Source organism: Ranitomeya variabilis, chromosome 4 (assembly GCF_051348905.1).
Source record: "Ranitomeya variabilis isolate aRanVar5 chromosome 4, aRanVar5.hap1, whole genome shotgun sequence".
Classification (NCBI taxonomy): Eukaryota; Metazoa; Chordata; class Amphibia; order Anura; family Dendrobatidae; genus Ranitomeya; species Ranitomeya variabilis.
The window spans coordinates 92,946,685-92,959,853 of record NC_135235.1 but is presented as its reverse complement, the minus strand read 5'-3'; the positions used below and the strand labels follow the sequence as shown (position 1 = coordinate 92,959,853).

The 13,169-nt window shown below is 41.9% G+C and overlaps 1 protein-coding gene across 1 annotated transcript in view; it reads left to right on the top strand.

The window, feature by feature from the left end:
* ANKRD22 (ankyrin repeat domain 22) overlaps positions 1 to 11,753 on the top strand; it is a 91,456-nt gene extending 79,703 nt beyond the window's left edge. The window contains exons 5-8 of the mRNA XM_077258924.1: positions 1,441 to 1,548; positions 4,439 to 4,516; positions 9,155 to 9,253; positions 11,439 to 11,753. Of these exons, the coding sequence (XP_077115039.1) occupies positions 1,441 to 1,548; positions 4,439 to 4,516; positions 9,155 to 9,253; positions 11,439 to 11,516 (363 nt within the window). The 3' untranslated portion in view covers positions 11,517 to 11,753. The remainder of the gene's footprint in view (positions 1 to 1,440; positions 1,549 to 4,438; positions 4,517 to 9,154; positions 9,254 to 11,438) is intronic.
* Positions 11,754 to 13,169: the final 1,416 nt, after the last annotated feature.

Here is a 13,169-nt window from a genome sequence, read left to right as displayed (position 1 = left end):
GTAGCCTCAGTGAAACTTATCTCCCCCCTTCAGCACTTTGACAGTAGCTTTGTCACAACCTGTATTTAAAAATAAATAGAGAACATAGATCCAAGAACAGTAAGTAATCTTGTGGAGGATCACCTGACATGGAATTTTAATTTTGTTCTTACCTATTACCTATATCGTCTGTTTTTTTGTTTGTTTTTTTGTTTTTTTACTCACTAGCTCTGAGCTTAAACTAACTCATGCTCTCCATTAACAAACTGTTTGAACACAATGGCAGAGCAAAAAAATGCAAACTAGTATATGTACATTGGCAAGAGCTAGTGACCAATGGTCCAGTATGCCCCAATGCACGTTTTGCCCAAGCTTGTTCAGACAGTGATATCTCTGTAACAAGCAACAAGTAATTTGTAGAGATGTGCAAGACAAATTGCTGAGGTTTGAATGGAAAGGTTTTATAAACCTCTAATAGCACTGTGAGTATTTTTTTTATTATTATTATTATTATTCTAGTGTTCTGCTTTAGTCTACTATACTTTGTATATATAGCTAGAGAAAGTCTATTCTGTATCTATATACTAACTATAGTGTATATATATAAACTTTTAGTGGCTTTCTCAGCCATAAAGCATTGTTCAAATGCTGTGAGGTTAGAAAATGATGATCATAATTCGGCTACATTCACACGGTCCGTATTTGGTCAATATTGTACCTCAGTATTTATTAGGCCGGTTTCATATTAGCGTTTGGAGGAGCTGCGGAGGGCTGCGGACTTCCTCCGTGAAGCCCCCCCTTGGCCGCACCTCCGCCGCTAGCTCCGCCTACTTCTGCATGTGGCCTGCGTACCTATCTTTAACATTAGGTACGCAGGTCGTGCCGCTGTATGCAGATGCTTCTGCATGCGTTGTTTTGACGATGCGGCGACCAGCGTGGGACGCAGCTTGCAGCAATTTCTTTTTTTTTTCTGCATCGTCAAAACGACGCATGTGGAAGCATCTGCATACAGCGGCACGACCTGCGTACCTAATGTTAAAGATAAGTACGCAGGCCGCATGCAGAAGTAGGCGGAGCTAGCGGCGGAGGTGCGGCCGAGGGGGGGCTTCACGGAGGAAGTCCGCAGCCCTCCGCAGCTCCTCCAAACGCTAATGTGAAACCGGCCTAATAAATACTGAAATCCAGAAGTGGTGACGTGTTTCTATTATACTTCTCCTCTGATTGTTCTACTCCTGATTTTGGCTTTCAAATACTGATGTAAAATACTGAATACCGGCCTTATTTTGCTACTTTGCACATTACCCCCTCCTCTCCATTTCTGCTTGTTACAATTTCTATTCCAGTAGTAGCTGCACAGTTACCCAAGTGTCCAACATTCTAAAAAGGACAAATGGTAAATGAAGGTGACCCTCTGGCATTTAATATTTGAACTGAAAATGTTCCCTTTCTCTCTGATTACAGAAAGGAAGGACATGTTTGCACTACGCTGTCAGAAAAAGGTTCACATTCTTGGACTACCTGCTCATTGTAATCTTGATGCCCATTATGCTTATTGGATACATTATCATGGTGAGTTTGCAGAAAGATATTGGTGTATTTCCATAAGGAAAGCATATATTACTACATACATGATCCTATAGTGTTTGTCAAGTTGGGGAAGGAAACGCCTGACTCTTTAAAGAAATTCAAAAATATTTTCAAAGGAAGTCGTGTCTATACGGTAAGATTATTAAAAGTAATGTCAGCAGGTTTAGTTATGCAATCTGACAGCCGCATAATGTAGAGACAGAGACCCTGATTCCAGCAATGTGTCACTTACGGGGCTGCTTGCTGCAGTTATCCTAAAATCCCAGCTTTCTCTGCTGCAGATCTACCAGTTCTCTGAATGCAGAGTTTGGTATAATCCTGCCCACACCACTGACGTATTTCTGTGTACACTGTGAATAGGCAGAAAACCGCTATTCTCTAGTGGGAGTGAGGACTACTTGGTGTTAGACAACTAGTCCTCTACTTTATCTCCCTGCTGACTACAACACTGATTTATTCACTCTATAGTGAGCAGCCCAGTAAGGCCGGTTTCACATTTGCCTTTGTGTCCGCAGCGTTTCTGACGCATCCCTATGCTTCTTGATTTAAATATCTTTTACATTGTGGACGCAGGTTCAAGCGTTTGCATGTGTTCGCTTCCGCATGCATCGTTTCATGGTGTGCGGCTGGGCGCGGCTAACGCACCGTGTTTCAATTTTTGAGGCGGCAAATTTCCGCCACCATACGCATGTGGACGCTTGTTGAAGGACTGTCTAAACAATGCATTACAGTCTATAGGAACACATAGGAACGCAAGGACATGCGTTCGCTTGCATTTCCGTACACATGTGTTTTCTGAGTAAAGAATAAATCCCATAAGACACCCCCATTTGGCGTGGCTTGTGTGAAGGAAATTCCCCTGGAAATTCTTTTTCCTATCGAACGCATGCACATAAAAACTGCAAACGCATGCAAAAACGCATACATATATTTCCATCTTGCGTAAGCTGATGCAGATAAAAAATGCTGCGTTATCATGCGTGTTTGGACCAGATGCTGTGGACTCAACCGCAAATGTGAAACTAGCCTAAGTGATACATGACTGGAATCAGGTTCTCGGTCCATTCTGCGCTCAGATGAAATGGCAAAAACCTGCTGAAAAATTCCCTTTTAAGGGATTCAGATGTGAAAGTTCTTGTACTTTCTTGCCGTTTAAAACAATATAAAGAAGAAACCTCAATTCCTCATAAAACAAGTGCAGATTGTAGATGTGTACTAAAAGTAGCAAAGCCAGAATTCGTTTTACCTAACCTAGATATCTCTGCATGTTTAATGGAAACATGGAGAGCAAAGCTGCATATTCATCCCCAAGGCTATGTTTTTGCCTCTGAACAATGTGTTTTTTCCCATCTCTCTAGATCAGAAAGCCATAGCAAGGGTTGAAAATAGGTGGCCTCCTATAACCAAAGATTAGTCACCACTCTTGGGTGCACTTCTGCACCTTGGTCTTAAAAATAACCCAAGCCTGTAGATTAGATCCCCAGGTTTTGGGTCAATGTACAGGTAGCTAAATGATCCAACCTGCATAAACCCAGAACCTGAAAAAAACGGATATTTCACTTGATCTAAAAGCCCAAATTCGGCCAGCAAATGATCATAACAAAACTTTGATCTTAATCATTGGCACATGTAAACATTCCATTGATCTGCCAACGAGAAGAACACTTGTTTGTCAGTTTGTTGGGTCCGTTACATATGCCATTAGAATATCTTTTGATGTGAAAATAGCAGTGCCCCCGCCGCCAGATCGTAATCGAAACCAAAATCTCTCGCTACCCAGGAATTTTCATTCTCTTTATTGAGCACTGAATTTCCTGCTACCAACTGGGTAGTAACGATTTCGCTGCCTGCAATCACCACTAGTGGTTTTACTATTGCTTAAAAGATATACCAATCTCATTATAAATAATGGGATCTGTTCAACGTGCTGCGGGGCGGAAGCCTTTGGGGGAGGTACTCGTCCCTACACCCCGGCACATCACATGAAAGTGGTGGCAGGGCATGTGGACTTGTACTGTTGGGGTGCTACGCCCCTGCAGCTCGCATGTAACCAATGACTTTGCTCAGCCAGGACCAGATGTTTTACAGCTCAATGAGGGAGGCCACCAGTCAAAAATAAACTTTTCACTGAACGATAACTTGGTGGGGTTTATATACAGTAGATAGCAGGTACACATCTTGATGAACGTTTCCTTCACAAAACTGAGCATCTTCCACACGTTTCAATCCCTTCCTTTTCTCTCGTTACTTGTTCTCTATTTTCACTGTTCCTCACTAATTCACCACAACCCAGCTCAGTACTGCAGTCTAGTTAGCAAGAGTCAATTACCCAACCCGCAATTCCGCGTTTTCTTTTCCATGTTCCAGTATGGCCTGGTGCTCTGGAACTCCCGTCCGGGGCACTCTCTCACGCACTCTGCCCTGTCTTGGTCCGTCTGGGCCATACTGCTAGGCGTCCTCTAGCTGGATCCGTCTATAATCGATGTCACGTCTCTTTCCTTCTGATACAATCTTGCTATCCCCTGTCACGGTCACCTCTCACAATAAGGACCCCCACACAAGCGGCACTGCTCAGCTCAGATCTGAGGTCTGCTTTCTACACACACTGATCCCTGTCTGAGGTCCTGACAGGAAACTGCCCAACTGTTAACCCTAACTCTACCTACCATCAAGCAACATTAACGCATGTCACAGTTAACATTACACAACAAAATACATTTACAACAATACACACGTTCTACAAGCGGGAACTTGGGCAATATTTCCATCTCCTTACAGCTGCACATGATGAACCAGCCAGAATCAACAAAATCGCAAAAATGCCATACAAATATAATAACATGTCGCCTATGTTTTGTGTTCCTGTGTGCAGATATCAAAGACAAAACAAAACGAAAGATTAATTAGACTATTGCTGAACGCAGGTGCCAATGTCAACGCCACAGATTCTGTAAGTAATGTTTACTTCTCGTTTGTGCTATTTTAGTAGTGTTACCTGTGTGCATCCCTTGCCTCTACTACAAATTTTTATTTTTACTCTTGCATATTTCTCTTCCCTTTTTCCTAAAGCTATACCTTTTTTTTGCAAAATGTTTCCATCTACAGAACTCCATGAGAACTTGTTATTTTTGTGGTGCAAATTGCAGTTTTGAATAATGCCATCCATTTTTCCATTTTAACATACTACAATACACTGGAAAAAAATCAGAAAAAATTGGGATAAAATTGTGAAGAAAAAAAAACATGGAATTTTACAATGTTATGTTGCGTTTTGTTTACCTGGTACTCAGCGTAAGGTAAAAATGACCAGACAATATTATTCTCCAAGTCAGTATGAAATACAGAAACTTGGGTGGATTTTTTTCTTTTTTTGGATTGTGTTGAGACCCATGACTTTTTTAGTTTTCTGTTGATGAAGCTCTACAAGGGCTTGTTTTCTGAGTGACGTTTGAGCCAGTTTTATCACCAATTTGGGGTACATACAATGGTCCTGACTAATCCAGGCGGGTGATGTTCACGCTGGGCTTGATAAGGGGGCGGGTTGGAGTCAGACACTCCCTATTCATTAAGAGGTGCACATCTGCCTGATAAATTCATACTCTACTATTTAGAACAAATAGCCTTACTATTTTTTTCATTGACTGTTCTAATCCGTATTTGGGTCTCAACTTCATGTAACAGCTCAGAAGTGCATCATATGGCCAATCGTGATTTACCGGCTCTAGTGACCTCATTCACCTAAAGGAGCACATTAGCGAGTGGAGTATGATTCATTGTGTGTTAAGTGCTTCAGTTGGGATGTTGATGTAGTAATTGAACACAAAGTCCCTAAAGCAAGACATTCCCCTCCGCAGAGGAAACGTAAAAGGCTTCATTCACAGTCCCAGGACGAAGATTGCATTAAACCTGAGTGAATCATGTTCAACGTCACCATCTGCTCATGTTCAGGAGGGGTCTCTAGCAAGTGTGAGCTTGTGTGTAGCAGCTCAATAGTTCCGTTCCACTGATGAGTTCACAGGTCAATGCCACAGAAATACAACTACCATAGCTAGTTACTTATCACATTACAGGACCTGATTCTCCTGCTTAGGTCCAGCTGCTAAGGAGTCTTTAGAGCAATGATCCATTGGAAACAGTGCACCTTTTCTTCTGGATTAAAGCTTTTTTTGCACAATATATCTCATGTTTTCCAAATCGGAGACATATCAAACATCAGTGTTTGGGGGTTCTTGCCCCTCATTAGTAGAGAGCAGGATACTGTGTGGCTGAGCGAGAGGCCTTAGTGGAACTTGGGGAGTATACTACCTCTCACTTAAGAGACCAAACTCAGTTTAGAGAATTAATTTCAAGGTCATTCTCCATGGAAAAGAAAATCATATGCAAAGTAGCTCATACCAGAGACCCATCTGTATACAACACTGTTTCAGGGTTCTTGCCTCTCATCAGCATACAGCAGCAGACTGGCTGAATTAGATGCCCAAGTTGTGTTGCTTCCATGAGAACCAGCATCGTCACCAAGATGCTTCCAAAGTGTCTCATCCAGCCAATCAATACCGTGATCTGCATTGATGAGGGGCAAAAAACCCTTAACAGTGATGTTTACAGATAAGATAAAAGATAAAGATAAGATACAGATAAAAATGAAATCCCATACTTTTTGGGCTAATATAACCAATTTATGCACAATGACTCTTCTTATCAAGGGATGATTTAGAGAAACTTCTGGAAACAGCTGGGGTGGAGCTTTCACAATGATTGTCACCAATATGAGGCGTAAAAATATTAATGTTGGCACTCCGCTCTTGTAGTTATGCGCCAGGTGTATCTACATCTAGGCTATGAACAATGCCAGGTCAAACAAGGTAGACATGTTTTCATTGTGCCAAATTTATTTTAAGATTGATGCCACATTTTTTAGGCTGCTCTACAGTAGATGATCAGGGATATTTTAGAATTTTTTGGGGGGAGTGATTTTAATTTTATGCCAACAGATTTTGTACCAAATTTATCCAAATGTTGCATCGTGTATGATGAATTCAGAATAACACAAGAATTTATAAATGGAGTACTAGAAATGCCTGCTGACGGTCAGATCCTCACACAGAAGAGAAGGCAGATTTATCTTCTTTAAAGGGAATGATAGTTAATATAATGTAATCCATCTGAAGGGGTTAACTAATATTACAGGCACGAGCTGCGATAAACCACTCGCTCGTGTCTGTAATCCCACGGGTGCTGAAAGGAAAGCTGGATCTGTACTTACATTCAGTCGCGGTGATGCGCCCCTGCTGGATGTTCTCATGAACTGCAGCCTGGGAACTTTTTCCCACACTCCAGGTCATATGAGGACATCCACCAGGGGGCGCATCACCGCGACTGAAGGTAATGTAGGTCAATGACCTACATTTCATTCATTCGCAGGGGAATTACAAGCACGAGCACACCGCTGCATTAGCAGGGCTCCTGCCTCTAAAATATTTTAACCCTTTCAGATGGATTACATCGTGGGACGTGACGGTTCAGCTGAGGGTATGTATCTTGTGCGTTTATTATTTTGCCAAGCGAGGGCCTGCAAATGGATTGAGAGATCAATAAATTATTAAAACAACCGCTGTGTTTATTTCATTAAAATACTTTTTAATCATATGTGTGTGTGTTTTTTAACCCTTTCTTACAATTGGATTAATAATGGATAGGTGTCATAATTGACGCCTCTCCATTATTAATCTGGCTTAATGTCACCTTACAATAGCAAGGTGGCATTAACCCTTCATTACCCCATATCCCACCGCTACAGGGAGTGGGAAGAGAGTGGCCAAGTGCCAGAACAGGCGCATCTTCCAGATGTGCCTTTTCTGGGGTGGCTGGGGGCAGATGTTTTTAGCCAGGGGGGCCAATAACCATGGACCCTCTCTAGGCTATTAATATCTGCCCTCAGTCACTGGCTTTACCATTCTGGCGGAGAAAATTGCGCGGAGCCCACGCCAATTTTTTCCGCCATTTAACCCTTTATTTTAGCAGCTACAGCGCTGAAATTTTGCACATACACACTACTAACATTAGTAGTGAGGAATATGCAAAAAAAAGGGGATATGAGATGGTTTACTGTATGTAATCATGTCTCATATCCTGTCGGGTTTAGGCAGGAGAAATGAAAAGCCGGCAATTGAATTACCGACTTTTCACAGATATCGCGCTGAATGAAATCTAAATACAGAATATATATATATATGTGTCTCAATGACATATATATATATATATATATATATATATATATATATATATATATATATATATATATACTGTATATATGTTTTCCCGAACATTTGAGCACATAAATCCATTAGATGTCGGTTTTGCAAGCTTGCGCGAAAATCTCGCAGTACGGATGCCATACGGATTACATACGGAGGATGCCATGCGCAAAATACGCTGACACACCCTGACTACGGATCAATATTTTGGGAACATTTCTCCGTATTACGGCCGTAGTACGGACGTATAGTACGTGGCGTATTGTCTTACGCCAAGTGTGACGCCGGCCTTATAGTTACCAGCTGCCATCTTTATCTGATATCGGTGCTGCTCTGGTAGGTCGTCAGCACTTTGTGACCTGCCGGATCGCTCCAGTGATCACTGGGTGAGCAAAAACTCACTACTCACTGTGAGGGCAGAGACAGACTGCCGTATTTCTCGTGCGAGAATCGCATGGTAAACCTCGTACTGGTTGTCGGCTCTCCTGACCTGAGCTTGACAGCTGCATAGAAATACATCATACTGTCTTGCTCAGGTCAGGAGAGGTGTCGGGCCAGAGTGTGCAGTGCCATGCGATCATTGTATGAGTTATACGGCAGTCTGACTCAGTCTATGACAGCCAGAAAGAGGTTCTCAGACTTAGGGCTGACACTGAGAGCTTGTGACCATTGCCTCTGACTTCCGGTCTGGCAGAAGTTGCGGTCACAAGATGGCGCCGCAGGAGCGGAGCAATGCCGATAAAAAGAGAAAACGGCAGCAGGTGAGTATAAGACTGCAGTCAGAGACCTCAGATTGGTAAAGCGACTCCCGCACTGAAAAAAAAAAATACTGTGCTTTAATACTTTTGCACAGCATACATTTTTTTTGTCTTGCTGCATTACAAGATTCAATAACATTTTTAATTTTGCATCAATGTACATGTACGAGGGTTTACTTATTAATTATTAGACAAGCTTTAGATTTTGCTGGTGCCATTTTTGGATATAATTGATTGAGAGATGGGATGAGTAGACAACAGCAATTCTGCGTAGTTTTCATGTTACTGCCATGCAGTACGAATAACCTAATATTTTATAGTTTCACATTTTGTCAGACAGTAGGAAAATTCAGATTCAATAGCTATATCACATTCAGTATCCTACTGTATTAAGCAGAGCAATGAGGCCACAAAGAAATTCTGTAGCTCTGGAGGACCCAACGTATCCACCCAATTACACAAATCCATGATTTCAGTATGCAGTATGTTGTGTATAATAATATAACAATAGATACATTTATTGTACGCCATTCCTATTTATTTCATATTTATTCTTTTATTCCTGCTCTCTTCCAGGAGGGAAACACAGCCCTCCATTATGCATGCAAGATGAAGAGTCAAAGTATTGTACCAATTCTGCTGGAAGCCAAGGCTGATCCCCACATTAAAAATGAAGTAAGCTTGAAAAAAATGTTCCATGCATTTGGATTAAAATAACAATTGATGTACAATTATTCTTCTTATCAAGAAGAGAAACTTGGAGAAAGGCGTCAAATGAGGACATCACATGTATCTGTGCAATTAAAGTCCACTTTTTTCACTTATTTCCATTAGCGTGCTGCTTCCATTTGAATTTTTTTTCTAAATTTGGAGGCCGTTTGACTTGATTGCTTGTGACAGTACAATATTCAGACTGTGCTGCTATTTTCCCTACTTATTATAATTAGAAACACAAATTTAAAAATTAGAGTAATAAAAGTATATAATATTTTATAATCGTATGCAGGAATCAAAAAAGCAGTAATGTAAAAAAACAAACAAAAAAATACTCTATTAATCTGTGATATGGGGTTAAACTACTGGTTATTTGTGTTCTGAAGCTGCCCAGAGCCTGCACTGAGAGTCCCACCGCCAGGAGGTAATTAACTTTATTCCTTCCTGCGGCCTCGTACTTTGTCACCGTTCAGTGCATAGTGAGTGTCTGCTGTAACTGTGCCACGCCACTGACAGACAGCCGGGTCAGCACTGATGAACTGTAGAGCCGGCTGTCAGTCAGAGGCAGGGCACAGTTACAACCACTGATCACAATGCCACTACACCCCTATGACTGAAAGCCAGAGGTTGCGGAGAGGAATAATCTTTTTATTTTCTTTTATTTTTTTAAATATTACGTTCCCTTTTAATAGGTGCAAAAATGGTGCAAAAAAACTGCAACAGCAAAAAATCACCAAAAGCGCACTGTGGGATTATAGCCAAATCCGACATGAAGCAAATGTTAATTTAGGACCTAGTTAGACACTACTTAATCAGTGAAGTGGTATTGCCCAAATTTTTTTTTACCATTTTTTAAAAATAAAATTAATCTAGAAACCTTTGGAAATGCACACCTCACCCACTTTCACAGACCGAAACATAAACCGACAATAAAGGCACAAATTATATTTAAAAAATGCTGTAAGGGAAAGGTAAATTTTGTGTGCGCTAAACAAAAAATATCAAAAAGGTGCAAATACCAAAATAAAAATTAAAAAAAGTAAAGGTACGGTAATAATAATTAGCCCACAAACTCTGTATCATGTGAATCAGATCATGCAAGACCTGCACCTAGGAAACAAGAAGCGGTGCAGAAGTAACAGAAGGTGCCTAAATTAGCCTTAGATCATAAAAGAATAGAACACCAACAAGGGTGACACAAATAGTTAAATTTTATTAAACAAATAGTAAACAGACAATTTAAAACCAGAATAAAATAGGGAAATGACAATGTGAACCACAGGCAGGAGGCACCACAGGAAAAACAGAGCCCAGTCAGGTTAAACCAAAATATTATAACTACTCAGCAATTACCCGTACATCTACAGAGTCACAAAGAAGTCCAAAAGTGCTAGGAGGGCTGTAGACCACCCCTACAACTAAGAGTAGCAAAGTACCAGTACGGTCAGAGATAAAACTCATATATTACCTGCTAGGATGCTGTAAAACTGTGGCGCCACCTGTCCCCCAGGGGACAGGTGGCGCCACAGTTTTACAGCATCCTAGCAGGTAATATATGAGTTTTATCTCTGACCGTACTGGTACTTTGCTACTCTTAGTTGTAGGGGTGGTCTACAGCCCTCCTAGCACTTTTGGACTTCTTTGTGACTCTGTAGATGTACGGGTAATTGCTGAGTAGTTATAATATTTTGGTTTAACCTGACTGGGCTCTGTTTTTCCTGTGGTGCCTCCTGCCTGTGGTTCACATTGTCATTTCCCTATTTTATTCTGGTTTTAAATTGTCTGTTTACTATTTGTTTAATAAAATTTAACTATTTGTGTCACCCTTGTTGGTGTTCTATTCTTTTATGATCTTAAACTCTGTATCATCTATGACCAGGTTTAAAATAATAGTTTATTAGAAGAAGTATGGAAAACCAGTTTTAAAATGGATATAATAAATCTGTCCTTGACCCATTTTGGGGCTTAGGAATTTTTCGCCAATTTTGGATGTAAACTATTTGTTGTTCGTTACTGTCTGAAATTCTTACATCTTGTCTAATTTTTCTAAAATGTATCAATATGTTGGATGTTAAGAGGCTTATAGGATTATGGTGAGGAATACATACATAACTTGTATTCTGTTGTTTTGGTTTTTTTTTCACAGGCAGGAGAAACTTGTATTGATATCGCTGAGAGATTAAGATTCCAAAAAATCTTACACCTGATGAAAAAGTCTATATAACACTCCTAGAAATACGTTTGCCCATTGTGAAGGCGCTGAGACGAGCACAAGGCTTGTAGTGAAGAAATGTGTTTACAGATATTTTCGTCGAAGAATTGTATCACTAATGGCATCTAAAGCAGCACGGAAATGGACATTTATAGCTTTACCTCGGATCTAAGATTATTAATAGAGACTTTACTGTCAAATTATTTGTATATTTTTTGTTACCTATAATAAAGTATTATTAAACACGAAGGTGTAATTGCTGGGAGTAGGGTATGGACATATTTACAGCACTGCTTGTCAGATTTTTACTGTACTTTTTAATTTAATTTTTTTCGCTGACATACCTTTTTGATGTGATAGAAAGTTACACAAAACATTGTGTTCTGGATAGCATTCTCTGCAGTCACACATCTAATTTGAAGCTCTGATTTATCATTTGCAGGTTTTTTTTAAGACCACGTGCACACATTGAATATTTGGGGAGTTTTTTGCCTTTTTTATTTGTAGGCCAAAACCAGTAGTGGGTGAAAAATCTAGAAGTGGAGTTGGAGCGCCCCCACACCGCCGCAGGGCCGAGGGGTACCCGGAGCCGGGCCTCTAGGTCTCAGTCCTGGGGTTGTCACGGTGGCTAGACCCGGTCCGTGGCCCTGCCTGTCAGTGGGGGACGTCCGGTGCAATAAGTGGTGTAGTAACGGTGTAGCGGTGCAGTTGTGGGGTGCAGGTCGCGGTAAATAACGAGGACACCAGGTTGCAGTCTCTTTACCTCTTTACTGAAGCTCTCTGGGTCCTCAGTCCAGAATACGGCTCACCAGGCTGCGCAAGTCCGGCCGGTCCAATGGCACTTCCAGAGCTCTCCTTGCAGGTGGAAATCGGTGCCTTCCTTCTAGCGCTATGTGTTGCAGTCCTTCCCTGCTGTGCTTACGGAAAGTACCCCACAACTGTTGTGTCTGTTTCTCGTGTTCCCTCACAACAACTTAATTCGCAATGATCTTCCTCGTCCCTCCAGCTACTATGGTAGGAACGCACCCGTATGACGGGGAGGCTCGGAGATCTTCCGGGACTCTATCTGCGCCCCTCTCCTGTTGGTACCCCCCTTTGCCTTTCTGGGTGATGCGTGAGACAGTCCGCCTAAAGCTAACTGCCCTGCCGTAGGTCTGAGGTATGGCTTGAAACTCTTTACCTCCTCGGCGTTCCGGCCACCGGTAGTGCGCCTCAGTAAGGTGCTGCCTCTTTCAGCACAACCCTCACTGGTATCTCCTTTCGCTTGATTTCGTTTCTCACTCAGCACAATCTATCTCGCTTCTAGTCCTTTCTTGAGTCCCGCCGCTTCCAGGAGCCTGCGCGGACCCGTTACGTTCTCTCAATGCCAAGCCTCTGCCAGGATCCCACCCCTGGCAGAGACCCTACAGTCTCTCCCTTCACAACACCCCCTGCCACAGGGTGTTGCTCCGTTCAATCCCGTCAGCGTTCTCTCTAACTTCCTGCCTGACCCCCAGTTTACCCACTATGGTGGGGAGTGGCCTAATGAATAGCACCCTTAGCTCCCCCCGGAGGCCCAGCTGTGAAATGTATTGGTGACTGTGATACCTGCTCAGAGAACTCCTTCAGTGCCATCGAACGCACCATGGCCCCCCTTAGTGGCTGAACCATGCTACTGCAACGACC